The sequence below is a fragment of the Lycium ferocissimum genome, chromosome 10 (assembly GCF_029784015.1).
Source record: "Lycium ferocissimum isolate CSIRO_LF1 chromosome 10, AGI_CSIRO_Lferr_CH_V1, whole genome shotgun sequence".
NCBI classification, from domain to species: Eukaryota; Viridiplantae; Streptophyta; class Magnoliopsida; order Solanales; family Solanaceae; genus Lycium; species Lycium ferocissimum.
In genome coordinates this window covers 8,340,966-8,355,880 of record NC_081351.1, presented here as the reverse complement: position 1 = coordinate 8,355,880, position 14,915 = coordinate 8,340,966, and the positions used below count along the sequence as shown (strand labels likewise).

At 35.5% G+C, this 14,915-nt stretch overlaps 1 protein-coding gene across 1 annotated transcript; it reads right to left on the bottom strand.

The window, feature by feature from the left end:
- Positions 1-5,775: 5,775 nt before the first annotated feature.
- LOC132034577 (uncharacterized) lies at positions 5,776-6,531 on the bottom strand. The gene has a single exon (XM_059424972.1). It carries the CDS (start codon positions 6,529-6,531, stop codon positions 5,776-5,778), a length of 756 nt encoding a protein of 251 aa, XP_059280955.1.
- Positions 6,532-14,915: the final 8,384 nt, after the last annotated feature.

Below are 14,915 nucleotides of genomic sequence, written 5' to 3'. Positions count from 1 at the left end.
GTGATTGTGAGATGGCCGATGTCCGTTCTTTTTCAGCATCGTTGTTGCATGGCTGATTCCGATAATATTCCGGAATCGTTGTTAGTGCATGGACTCCACAGGTCCCCAGGGTGGTGCCGGTGAGATTCCCCCTGTGAGCAATTAGCTAGGGTCCCGTCTGTCTGTTGAGCAAAGATCCGGGTCGGGTGGCACTTAGACTTCGCGAGTCACACTGGGTTGTGCTACCGAGACATCGATATTTCCGTCCGGAGTACATGTGTACACCTTATTTGTATGGCATAGCATCATATTCAAACCATTATTGCACTGCATTGCATATGACTTGATTGAGATGTTTGATGATTGGATTGTGATGGTTGGATTTTGATGATTGGATTGGATCGGATATATTCAGACTTGACTTATTTGGGTTTAGATGTTTTACATAGGTGATGACGCATACTTGGTTGTGATTATATGATCTTATAATTGCTAAATTCCTTGCTCATCTGCTTTATCTTTTGAATTGTGTTAACTATACTTAGTCGGTCGATGATGCCTACCAATATCTTGTTGATTGTGCTTGACACTTTGTACTTATTTGTATTCTTTTATGAATGCGAGTACCGGACGAATCTACTTACGTGACCCGTGGGCCGATCGACTCTTGTTTCTCTCGAGTTTCCAAGGGGTGAGCATGGCGTCCGCTGACCTTGAAGACCTTCCTATCATATGTCTTACATTTATTTCAGAGACACAAACATTATGTATTAGTATTCCAGACTGTATTATTCTCCTTAGATGCTCTTGTATTATTCAGACTAGACCTGGGGGTGTTTATTGTCATCCGTACTTTTACTAATATATATATATATATACACGTGAGACTTACATAATTGTTCTAGTCCGCTGTTTATTTCATTCTTTCGTGTATTTATTCATTGTTGGGTTGAGGGTTCGCTTACTGAGGTGGGAAGGTAAGTGCCTGCACGGCCTAAGCAAAATGGGTCGTGATAAATTGGTATCAGAGCCCTAGGTTACCCAGTCTTTAATACAAGAGCGTGTCTAGTAGAGTCTCGCGAATCAGTACGATGAGCTCCGTACTTATCTACGGGAGGCTATAGGACATTTAGAAAATCTCATTTTCTTCTTTCCATCATGATACCTTATTCAAATTGGTTACTGGAAAGATCAAATTGGTACCCGACTCTTATCACTTCTCTCACAGATGGTGAGGACTCGAGCTACCCTTGGCCGAGGTCGGTGCCGAGCCGCGCCTACGGGCGGCACCGGGGCGGCGGCGGCCGAGGGCACGGAAGAGCGAGAGGCCGCGGGGCTTCCCCAGCCAGGGGTAGAGCTCCGACGGTAGGACAGCGCTGAGAGATCTCCGTCCCCCGAGCCCGAGAATGTGGCTCCAGCTCAGACACAGCCTGAGGTTACTTCTGATCAGGCCATGCATAACACTATGGCCAGAGTATTGCTTCATCTTGATGCCCAGCAGGCGGCAGGCGGTGTTACTACACCCGAAGGGGGTTCATAGACTAGGGATGGGGTGCAGACCCCTGAGCAGGGGCCTACACGGGCAGCACATCCCGCCGCAGCTATGGCTTCTCGCATTGATGCAATACCCGCTCCTAGGGATGATATTAGGCCCATGGTGGGAGCCGTTATAACTGCTTCTAATCAGGACCTGGTGGGGAGATTCAGGAAGTTAAAGCCATCGAGGTTCTTTGGTACTTCGTCTGAGGATACCTATGAGTTTATTCTTGATATGCATGAGTTGCTGCATCGTATGGGGATAGTGGAGACCCACGGCGTTGATTATGTGTCCTACCAGTTTCACGACGACGCGAAGACGTAGTGGAGGTATTTCGTGGCGTGCAGACCTGAGGGTTCTTCTCCTTTAACTTGGACTCAGTTCTACCGGGCCTTCTTTGAGAATTATGTGCCCCGGTCTTTGAAAAAGGCTCGTAGGGAGCAGTTTTTACACCTTGAGCAGAGGGGCATGTCCTTGGAGTCCTATGTGACCTATCTTATACTTGCTAGATTCCTTGCTTATCTGCTTTATCTTCTTAATTGTGTTAACTATACTTAGTCGGCCGATGATGCCTACCAAGATCGTTGATTGTCTTGACTCCCACTTGCTGCATTCTTTTATGAATGCAGAGTACCAGGACGGATCTACTTCTGTGACCCGTGGCTGATCGACTCTTCAGCTTTCTCTCGAGTTTCCAGGGTGAGCATGGCGTCCGCTGACCTTGAAGACCTTCCTATCACATGTCTTACTTTTATTTCAGAGACATAGACATTATGTATTAGTATTCCAGACTGTATTATTCTCCTTAGATGCTCTTGTATTATTCAGACTAGACCCTGGGGGTGTTTATTGTCTTCCGCACTTTTACTACTACTACTACTACTACTACTATATATATATATATGTCCTGAGACTTACGTAATTGTTCTATTTCGCTATTTATTTCATTCTTTCGTGTATTTATTCATTGTTGGGTTGAGGGTTCGCTTACCGAGGTGGGAAGGTAAGTGCCCGCACAGCCTAAGCAAAATGGGTCGTGACACTTATTTTTCTCTTCAACAACCATCAACCTCTATTTTACTTCATCCCTCTCAATGTTAGCTTCTCCCAACATAACTTTCAAGCGATTCTCTTTTCTTTAGATTCTCTAAACAAAGACTAAAGTAATTCCTCGCTCTCTAAAGATTCTCTGAGCCTACTTTGCAGTTCAGATTTGGTTAAGGATTTTGATGTTGGTGTCTCAGGTCCACCTGGGCTCCTTCTAGGTCCTGGGCCCATTTGAGATTTTTTTTGGTGTTTTGTTGGGGTGTGGATCAATAAGCCTGAAATAGTCGCAACCACCATAATCCTGAAACAAACATCAATCAATTCGAGTTTTTTGTCCTGAAACTATATAAAAAAGGCATACATTTTGAATTAGAAACTTACGGTTCCAACTGCACAATTAAAGAATCTGCGACCTGGGTTCTTTGGGGTGCGTGATGTCTTCAAGACAGTGTATTCACCGCAGAAACAAATGTCGGGATCTTGTGGTTGAGATGTTTCGGATAGCTGAGACATTTTGGGTGGAGTTTGATCGAAAAAAGAGACTATGGAGGTGTTTGATCAAGAAAAGAGACAATGGAGGTGTTTGAATTTTGAGTCGGTTTTATATAGGGAATGGTGTATTGTTACCGTTGTAAATTTAAGAATATTTTATTTTATTACTGTTGTAATAAATACGTTTTCTAATCGTCGAAATAAAGCTAAGTGTGTTGGGTCGATTAATAAACATAACTATAGTAAAAGACTATGATCTATAATTACTTATTGAGACGTTCTATGATGGACCTTCAAGGTTTGTTATAAACCACGGGAATAAAGGTTTTTATTGAAATGAGAAGCCTGCTAAATTTGCACAAGTCCAACAGACAAAACAAAAAAAAAAAAAAAAAAAAAAAAGAAAAAGAACCCCAAACCTAAAAAAAAGCCAAAAATAAATAAAAATACTTGATACTATTTAAACATTATAATAACATTTTAATATATCATATGAGAGTCCCCATCCATTAGACACGTGATCAAAACAGTTTTCGGACACCTAATGGTCCTTAAATCACTAATATTAGTCTAAAAAAGTCAAAAATAAATAAAAAAGACTTGATACTATTTAAACGTTATAATAACACTTTACTACATCATATGAGAGTCCCCATCAATTAGACACATGATCAAAAGACCTTAAGCACAAGTAATGTTTTCCTTAGAACAAGGTTGTGCTTTGAGAACAATAACTTATTGTCAGCCTAATTGGATAGTAGTGATTTAAGGACCATTAGGAGTCCTATAACTATTTTGATCATGTGTCTCATATGATGTATTAAAGTGTTATTATAATGTTTAAATAGTATCAAGTCTTTTTATTTCTTTTATTTTAATTATTTTTGTCCTTTTTAGACTAATATTAGTGATTTAAGGACCATTACGTGTCCTAAAACTATTTTGATCATGTGTCTAATGGATGGGGACTCTCATATGATGTATTAAAGTGTTATTATAATGTTTAAATAGTATCAAGTTTTTTTATTTATTTTTGGCTTTTTTTAGGTTTGGGGTTCTTTTTTTTTTTTTTTTTTGGTTCTGTTGGACTTGTGCAAATTTAGCAGGCTTCTCGTTCCAATAAAAACCTTTATTCCCGTGGTTTATAATAAACCTTGAAGGTCCATCATAGACCGTCTCAATAAGTAATTATAGATCATAGTCATTTACTATAGTTATGTTTATTAATAGACCCAGCATATTTAGCTTTATTTCGACGGTTAGAAAACAAATGCAACAAACAGAGAAGGACATAAATAAAATACAACACAAGAAATATGAACATCAACCATATATTTCATTTCATTGCAACCCCCAACCATAACAGCAAAGACATCTAAAAGCTTTCATACATGAAAGCCCAAAAGCTTCTTCCATCTAAAACTTTCACCAATGAAAGCTTTGCAAAAAACTTACTTCAAAACAAAAATATACATAAAAACTAAAACTACATAACTAAACTAGTCTAGGGGGTTTCGGGGGAGGGGGGGGATTGCAGGGGGGGTTATTAGGGCATCTGGGTCGATATTCTTCTCCTGCAAGAGGACACGGAGAAATCGCTCAATCCTGCGAAGAGACCTTTTCAATCTCTCCCTATCCTCTCCCAGCCCCCTAAAGAGCCGTTCGGAGTCATTTCGTAGTAGAATAACGTCCGGTGATGGAGTTTGTAGCCTTGGGTGCCTAGGAAGGCAGAGTTTTCTGATGAATGATCTAAAATTTCTATGGGCTTGAGTTTATTTAAAATGGAGGAAATAAGGAATGGGGAATATATAAAGACTGTTTGATCGGTTAAGTAAACCGTCACCCAATGGCTAAGAGACATGTGGCTATAGGCATGGAGGTGTCGTTTAAATGTGTATTTTATCAGCGTGATTAGACATGAAATGCCAATATTCTGAAAATCCAATCATTACACTACTTAGTTCTGCATGATAAGGGTTATAATTGGGGAGTATAGATCTCCCAAAGGAATATTAATTTCCTAAATATGAACCAGTATAGACCAAAGATTGGTTTATTATAAACTCGCATAGAGTCTATGATAGACTAAAACAAAATCGATTACTATTGAACTAATACAATAAAAATACATTCAAATTATAAAAAATCAATTGGGATACTCTCTCAAATATCGACACGTTATTTTCTTGTGACCATCCCCCTTGCAACTCGAGCACTTGTTTCTCGTCCCTTTGCTACTTCCCCTGGACTTGAAAGATTCCGCAACGCCACGAATATGCTTCACTCTCTTCCTTTCAAGTTTGGGGTCGTAAGGGGGTGGAGGGATATACATGCTTGCGTACTTCTCTGAGACTTCCCATTCTGACTCTGCAGGGACTACATTAATAGTTTCACCAAATGTAAGAATGTAAGACTGAACTTTATACATGGGCGAGGAATACTCGTAGATGCTTGAAACCATAATCAGGCTGGTACTTCAATCTCAAGGCTGACATCGCGTGAGCGCACGGTAATTTTACCACGTCGTACTCTCTACAAGTACATGTTTTATTCAGTAGATTGACTTTAGCAGTTAGGCCACTACCGACTACGGTGAACTCGTAAACATCCCCGTTTATATTATTGACAAACAAGGAGTCGCCCTCAATCATCTTTTCTCTTAGCGTCTTTTCAGCCGAAGGCATAAATAAATTGATTGAACTGCTGATATTTGCACGTCTCTACCTGAAAATTTCAGCAAACCTCTTAGAAATGAAAGTGAATAAGGCAGTCACAGGGTACTCTGTTTCATCCCTCAACATTGAGTTTAGCGACTCCGCTATGTTTGTGGTCAGCACATCAAAGCTATTTGCTAGAAAATATGCCCTGCTCCATTTATCAAACTCGAGGCAATTAGCAGCTTTGGGGCATTTATTCCTTAATTGCTGAAAATGTTCATTGAACTTCTGGTAACCATATGCCTTTACTGCATCATAGTACACATGAAGAGAATCTCCACATTGGAAATTTTTTCGAAGGTTATCACCAAGATGCTTCATGCATAGTCCATGATGAGCATGCTCAAAAATTCTGGAAACACTGTTGGCTATGCTCTTGTGCCTATCAGAGATGATGCACAAGTCTGGTTCATCAACGATTATATACCTCAGCTGCTCGAAGAAGTAGGTCCAGGATTCATCACACTCCTTGTCCGCCACGCAAAAAGCAATTGGATAGATATGGTTCTCAGTATCCTGTGCGACGGCGGACAACAACACACCCTCATACTGGCCATATAAATGTGTGCCGTCAACGACAATAACCTTTGGCATGTGTTTATATCCTCGAATGCAAGCTCCATAAGCTACGAAGTAATATTTGAACCTGTCCGCATCATCAAGACTAATGCAAATTCTGGAGCCTGGATTTAGATTTCCAACCATGTACAAATAAGCTGATAAGCAAGCATACCCGTGCTCCGGTGTCCCCCTAACCATGTTTTTAGTCGTTACACCTGCCTTCCAACACTGCCAATAGCTTGGTTTACAATGGAACTCCCTGAAAACCGTCCTCTAAATTTCCTTTGTCGTTGGTCCTTTGTTGTCAATATAGTCATTCATTAAGACTGATGTAAGGACAGTTGCCGAGGCATGCTTATGAGTGCTTGTAACATGTCCAACCCCGCAAGTGTGATCACCAACGTACTTGTAAATGTGAAACCTATCCGAGTTGTCGTACTTATTGGCCTACAACATCCAACCACAATTAGGAGAGGTGCATTCCACCTTATAATATTTGTTGTTACTCTTGTTTGGTTTAAAACAAAACGGGGTCTTTATTGCAGCTTTCTTCAATAAAACCTTTAAATACTCTTTGTTCTCAAATGTTTGCCCACAGTAAAAATCGATTCCATCACTGAAGTTGTGGTTGCTTTGTGAACCACTTGGTGGCTGCCCATCATCCCCATCATTTTCATCACACTCTTCGTCATCACTATCAGGATCATCCATATCCATAAAATGATCACTCATGCCCTCATGTTGCATTGACGCTTCATCAGCTGGCGGCTGTGGAAGTGGTGAGTCTGTGACTGGGGGTGGTGCTGCTGATGTAGAACCAACTTGAGACCTCTCAACAATATTTATTCTTAAAATAGGCCTAGAACCATAAGCAGCAACATCAAGCATGTACAATACCACCTACCTATCATTCGTTATGAAAGAAGGATGGGTTTTTCCCCTAGTGGGCAAAACATTAATCATAAACTAATGCGTAAGTCGCTAGGCTCACAATTAAACTCCCCGCTTTCCATTACGCTCGTGACCAAGTCATTATACGTACCATTGCAACGCACGGCAATCGACACTGTCACCTTGCTCGCAGAATTCCAATTCCAACATTTTGGGGTCTCCTCCCATTCACCCATGTAATCACCACCTACTATAATATATTCTGCAATCGACGTCATATAATATATATAATAGACAATGACTTTGGTCTATGCCTGGTCGATGACTCGTTGATGACGGTGGTCTATTACTGTGGTCTATTACTAACCGAAGAGCTGTACCAGTTGCAGGATCAAAAAGAGCAGGGATAAAGCTCTTACGAGTTGCGAACTGAGGTATTTGAATGGAGAAGTGACGGAATGTCGGAATGAGGCTGGAATTTTCGCCAGAAAAGTGAGCTTTTACAACAATGAGGAAAGCTCCTTCTCTACCAGATTTTACTTACAATGGCTGAACTATGGAAGCTTGCTGTCATTGGGGACCGATTATTCGATGAAAAGCCAAAATTTTCGCCGGAAAAATGGCCAGAAAAAAGCAGAAAACGGGAGCTTTTGGAGGGAAATATTTTGTTTTTATTTCTATTCCAGCTAATAAAACTGTTGGGGTTGAGGGAGTCAAAGTGTAGTTTTCAAAACTTTGGGGTTGGGGTTTGACACAGCAATTCTGTGACGTGCTGACATCATAAATGGTGGCTAAAGCACCAATTTCTGAACACTTATGGCCTTTTAGCAAAATAAGTTTCCGAAATGGCCTTTTGGCCAACTCCCCCTACTTTCTTATAAAGAAAAAATTTATGATTGTTGTTTTCATAGTTTATTATTTTAAAAGAGTTTGTTGGATATCTCATTGTGCGACGATGAATATAATGATGAAGTTTGGAATTTTTATTTATAGATACTTTTGGAATTATATTCATGGTGTCTCTACCTTTAAGGAAGTTAGAAAAATTGTGTACCAAATTGATACTAATTTACAAATTTTTAAATTAATGTCTCATTACTCAATGGAATTTTTAGAAGAATGTTTAAAGCAAGAATTCCAAATGTTATTTGAAACTTCAATCCATTTTAACAACCACCTAATTGAAATTTAAATTGTCAATATATTTTATGCATAGTTATCTAGCAATTATTCCTTAAAGTTTTTAAACATTATACCTAATATTGTATAAATTGTCGTCTCAAAAATTTGCTGTTGCGTTTTCCTTTTAGTTGTAATAATTTTTGGTGATAATTTGCCATCGTAAGGAAGAAAATTTTACAGTAGAATCTGCTTTCTAATAACAAAATAAATAACATTTTGGATTATAGATAAACAATAAATTGCAAAACTAACTAAAACCATAGTAGGGAAAAGAATATGTAACTAGTACAGTAAGGTGTTTATGATTTAAATAATTCAAGTAAATAAATAATTAATGATAAGTTTAAACAATGAAACAATTTCAAGCAATAAAATAAATGATTGTATAAGTAGGAGAGTAATTTTCAATGCAGTTAAGTCAATTGGTAAGTATTAATATCAAGTAATAGGTAACATAATAATGATAGAAAAGAACAAAAAGAGAAAAGAAACAAACTAAAAAGAATGTTATAAAAGTATAGAAGGATAGGATTTATTTAAATTTTAGGTGAGAAGGTTTTCTAAATTTTTGTTAAAAAATTTGATAGTATCAATCAAGCAAAGAATTCCAAGAAATAAAACAAAACAAAAAATACAATTAATTTCTCATTTAGGTAAATTTTCAACAATTAAAACTAGGAAAAATTAATTAACATCGTAGTAGAAAAATGAATGTATAAAGAAAATAATAGAGATATTATGAGGTTGTTTATACTTCAAAATTAATTTAATAAATTAAAAGAGGAACTAAATAGTACTAAAAAATATTTTCGTCCATAGAACAAAAGTTAAAAAATAAATAGCATTTGAGGAATGGGAAACAATATTGAATCAAGTACCATTTAATAAAAGATTACACTACAGTAATTTGTTTTCCTGGATTCATAATGTTTTTTCTTATTGAGTTCATTGCATTAAGGAAACAAGGAACAAGATATTTATTTGATGAGTAAAATTAATTTTTCTTAAAAAAAATTATAGAGTTTTTTTATTGAATAACAACAACAACCCAGTGAAATCTCACAACGTGGGGTCTGGGGAGGGTAGAGTGTACGCAGACCTTACTCTTACCAAGGTAGGACGGCTGTTTTCGAAAGACCCTCGGCTCAATAAAAAGCATAAAAAGAGGTCAAATAAGGCTAAGAAATTCAAAGCGATATGGAAATGCAAATAACGAAAGCGTCACAGATAAAGTAGGATAATCAAAGTACAGAAATAACGAATAATAGCGAGAAATCGAGCACAAGAAATTATACTCGCGATAATGCGACTACTAATAAGGAAAGATAGCGAGACTATCTACTAGTCTTCTACCCTAATCTGGGTCCTCCAAACCCTCCTATCTAAGGTCATGTCCTCGGTAAGCTGTAACTGCGCCATGTCCGGTCTAATCATCTCTCCCCAATACTTCTTCGGCCTACCCCTACATCTTCTGAAACCATCCATAGCCAACCTCTCACACCTCCGCACCGGGCATCTCGTGTCTCTCCTCTTCACATGCTCAAACCATCTCGCCCCGCTTCCCGCATCTTATCTTCCACCGAGGCCACTCCCCCCTTGTCCCGAATAGCCTCATTCCTAATCCTGTCACTCCTAGTGTGCTCACACATCCATCTCAAAGTTTTTTTATTGAATAATCTGCACTAAATCAAGTGGAAAGTTCATAAAAAGCCAGATGAAAATGTTTCTATTAATATATGGTAGTAAGAACAAAAACAATTAGAGGAAAAAGTAAAAAGATCAAAATTTACCAACAAAAAAAAAAAAAGTAACAACAAGAAAAGAAGAAAGATAGACTATTGGAATTTGAGATGAAATATTTTTATAAAGAAATTACGATGATAAAAACTGTAAATATTGATAAGACCACATAATTGAAGTAGTAAAAAGATAAAATTTAAATCAAAATAAAATAAAATCGATATATTTTGATATAATTTTTTTGGTGCGGGGGGGGGGGGGGGGGTCTCGGAGGGGCAAAGGGTGGCGCGAAGCGGTAATAAGAAGGATACAATAATAAGTAAAAGACAAGTCGATAAAAAATCAGATGATATGTAAGATACTAAGTAATGAACAATACAACGATAAGCATATGGGAGGGGGGAAGTGATAAGTTGGTATTTTACCAACTTATTTCTTCTTTAATCGTAGATTGTTGTTATGTTTTGATTGAGAAAATAATGCATTTAATATCGTTTACTTCCATTTTATTGGTTTATAAGATTGAGAAGAGCTTTGGAAGAAACTAAGAGAAAAATAAGTCAAAAAGAGACAAATTGAAGAAAACGAAAAAGTGGCTAAAACTGCAAAAATGGGACAGATTTGCGAAACTGAAACTTTGGGATTTATTTTGTCATATTTTGACTTAAAAAAATGGGGGTACTACAAAGGCAAGACTTGAAGACATCATTTTTCATCTTTGGCACAAAAACACAAGTTTTGGAGGATAGGGTTTTGCTCCATACTTTGGGTTTGAAGATTTGAAGAATTGGGTTGAGAACTTTCTTAAACTTTTCTCCATTTATTTGATTCCTTGCTTTGTAATGAATATCTAAGTGTGGAGTATTTTTTCTTCACTTGAATCTTGTTTATGGAAATATTCTATGATTAAAGTGCTGGATGAAACTCTTGTTTTGTTAATGTATTGAATGACTTTTATTACTAATGAAGTGAGTTAATGTGGTTTTAATTAATCTTGTTCTTTAATGTTTCTTAAGGGATTAGCTAACCCTAAGACCCGCCCATTTACTTCGATTTGAGCTCGAGAGAGAAAGATTGAGGTTGTGAAAGATTAATTAACAAGAATTTGGGGTTTCAAAACTCATCTATAACTTGAGCTAGAGATAGGAAAGCTACTTAAGATTATATTGATTGTTCATATTTTCCACATTCTAAGGCTTGAGAAAGCTTAGTAATGAGATTCATCAATTTGATCGAGAGACTTTTGATGAGATTTTAGAAATTATTATCTAATTAGCATAAATTCACTCATAGTTGTAAAATCGTGAAATACATTGGATCGTTACTTGAGCATAATTTCTTTTGTATCCATCTTTGTGGCCATTGATCATTTTACCTACTTTCTAGTTAGTTTTATCTTTGTTAGTTGTTAAAACAAAAATCAAATATTGAAAAAGTATTTGGCATAGCGTAGTTGGTGATAATTCCTTACTTGTTTAAATCGCCTAGTATATTGTTTCCTGTGGGATTCGACTCCAACTCATAGTTGGGTAAATTATATTGCATACGACAGTGTATATTTTCTCTTTAAGGTGTGGATTTGGACGTTATCGGAAGGTGGGGGGGGGGGGAGGGTTGGTAGTGGGAGGCTTTGGAGGGAGGTGGATGAAAAAAATAGTGCAAATTTAAGGAAGTATAAGACTTGATTATAAAAGGAGGATAGTCAACCGTGAAAATAAATCTGGTGGCGCTTTAGGAAAAAACCACTTAACTATTTTAGTACAATATAAATATATAATTAATAACAATATTAAGTTTGAATTTAAGTTAATAGATAAAACTTTGAATAGTGTAATTAATAAGTTTTTGAATTTAAATGAAAGATTAAAAAAATGAATTTGAATTGAAGGATAATATTCTTGAAAGACTCTTTATCTTTTTTTTTTTTTTTTTTTTTTTTTTGGGGGTGGGGGTGGCGGGGGGGGGGGGGGTAACTATCAATTTTCATTAATTACCAAGAGTCAAACTAAATAATGATGATATTGAGTTTCGTTGAAATGTTATTTGACAAGATGATAATAGATTTTTGTTAAATCAATATAATTTAATGTGATCAAACAAGCAAATAATTACCAATTATATGATTGATCTTTTTGATAGGTTCTGCACATCGCGCGGGTACTAATACTAGTCTATATTTATATCTATCTCTCTCTCTCTCTCTCTCTCTCTCTCTCTCTCTCTCTATATATATATATATATATATATAATAGGAGAGGTATAAGCAATGTGGTTAAGCCAAGTGGCAAGCTAGTAACATGCCGCTTAGCAATTTTAAGACAAAGTTAATAAGAATTATGACAAAACTACTTTGAAAGATAAAAATTTAAAATTAAAAGATAAATTGTAAAATTCGAAACGAAAATAACTACTAAAAACACTAAATTTCTAAACGGAAGTAAATTTGAGTTGAAAGATAGAAACTAACAACCCAAAATTCAAAATGAATCCCTAAAGTCAATTAAATTTAACCACACTCAAATTCAATTTAAAAATTATGCATGGAACGGCCATAAAATATTCAACAAAAGTATGGTACTGTATATACTACACAATACACACTCATATATATATATATATATATATATATATATATATATATATATATATATATATATATAGGATATATATATATATATAGGTTAAGCCAAGTGGCAAGCTAATAACAAGCCAACGGGCAATTTTAAGACAAAGTTAATAAGATTTGTAATAACTAATAAATACTTATAATTTAAATTAACAACTTAATATTTAAACTAGTATTTTTTATAGATAAACCTAAATTTTCGTAGTTGATATATTATAGAACCCAAGAATCTGTAGAATTCTTCTCCACGTAATCTGATGTTAAATCTGAATTAGAATAGTTTCCAACTCTATTCAATTTCAAAATACGGATGCTTATCACTTTTTTCTCTCTCTCTCTTTTTTCTCTTCTCTCTCTCTCTCTCTCTCTCTCTCTCTCTCTCTCTCTCTCTCTCTCTCTCTCTCTCTCTCTCTCTCTCTCTCTCTCTCTCTCTCTCTCTCTCTCTCTCTCTCTCTCTCTCTCTCTCTCTCTCTCTATATATATATATATATATATATATATATATATATATATATGCTAGCAATATGATTAAGGCACTAGGCAATTTTAAGACAAAGTTAATAAATATTGTAATAAAAAAATTTAAGTTGAGAAAATATATGATTTAAATTTAAATCTAGATTGAAAGATGATAGTAATATTTGAATTGAGATAAGAAAATTTGAATTTGAATTGAAATATGTAAAGCTTTGAATTGAGATTAAAAAAAAAAATCGAATCTGGATTGAATTGAACTTATTTTCAATTATCCTGTTACACCAAGAAGGCTAGATAAAAATTGTCATCCCTAAGATTTCGTAGCATTTTTTTTTTTCAAAAATATTGTTATGTTTTTCTATAGTAATTATCATCTTAAAAGGAAATATATTAAATTAAAAAGAAAATGATATCTGTGCATGATATACCAAAACCACGATTTCCATTTCCTTTACCAACAAAAAGGGAAACACCATCTATGATTTTTATTGTGTGGTATTATCCATTTTATAAAATAATCATGTCATAATTCAAGTATATCTTCTCTATTCAGATTCAAATACTTAGGTCTTATCCTTCTATATTTTTACACAGATTCAGTTATTTTATTTTTCCCGATTAGAATTTAAATAGTTGTTGGATGCTGAAATTTAGCCTATCATGTTAACAACCTAAAAGGTGTTAACATTTGGCTGCTATTCGAGTATTTATAAAGAAACCCATAATGAATATGTCATAGAGGTTAGTTGTTACAAAACTTCACTCAGTTTGCTTCATTCCCAGAAACACTAATGTCTTTTGTGTTTTTTTTTTCTTTTTTCTTTGCAGAGGTTGTTTATTGCCTATGATACATTGGATGCAGTTATCACAGAGAAATATGATTTTAGAGGTAAAATAAATCTTTTTATTTATGATGATCTTTTGTTCATTACGAGTCGTTTTGTGTTGAGATATGTATGATTGTATTATCTAATGTGGTGTTCATTGTAACTTTTTCCATGCATTTATATATTCTCTATTGCAAACAGCAGAGGAAATTTAACATTGAGATGAAAGAGAAAATCATATCATTTGTTTTCATGGGCGGGAGGTAAAATTTTACCTATTCTTATTCTTAGTGGAATAGGTAAAATTGGGTACCAACAGTGATAGGCATAACATTGATGATTTTGACTACATATAAGGTATAGAACGCGTTTAGTGAATTGAAAAATATATAGTTTCCTAGAAAGTCAAGAAACTTATTTAAATTTTTGTTTCCCTGATTCTTCTTTTAATGTAATCTTTGTTTAAAAGCCCAAATTTTGTAGAACCGATTTCCGTTTCAAAAGTTTTTAATATATTGTTGATTGATGTTGCAGTAACAAGCATTAAGTCTATTTTATGACTCAAAAGATGGTGAACATGAAGAAACTGAAGAAAAGTTCTTTAGTTTGCTAACAAAGTCATAGAAATGAAAAATAGACCATTGTGGAAGAGGGAGATGTGGAAAATTAAGAGCAAGAAATTGAATGGGGTAAGCTAACAATATCTAGCTTTTCCATGGCTTATAGCTTTTTTTACTAGAGAGCTCATAGCTTTTTTGCTATTTTTGAACATGTTTTAGCTTTTTGGAGCAAGGATGCAATATGCAAGCTTGACCAGTGCGTGAGTGGAAATTTCTTAT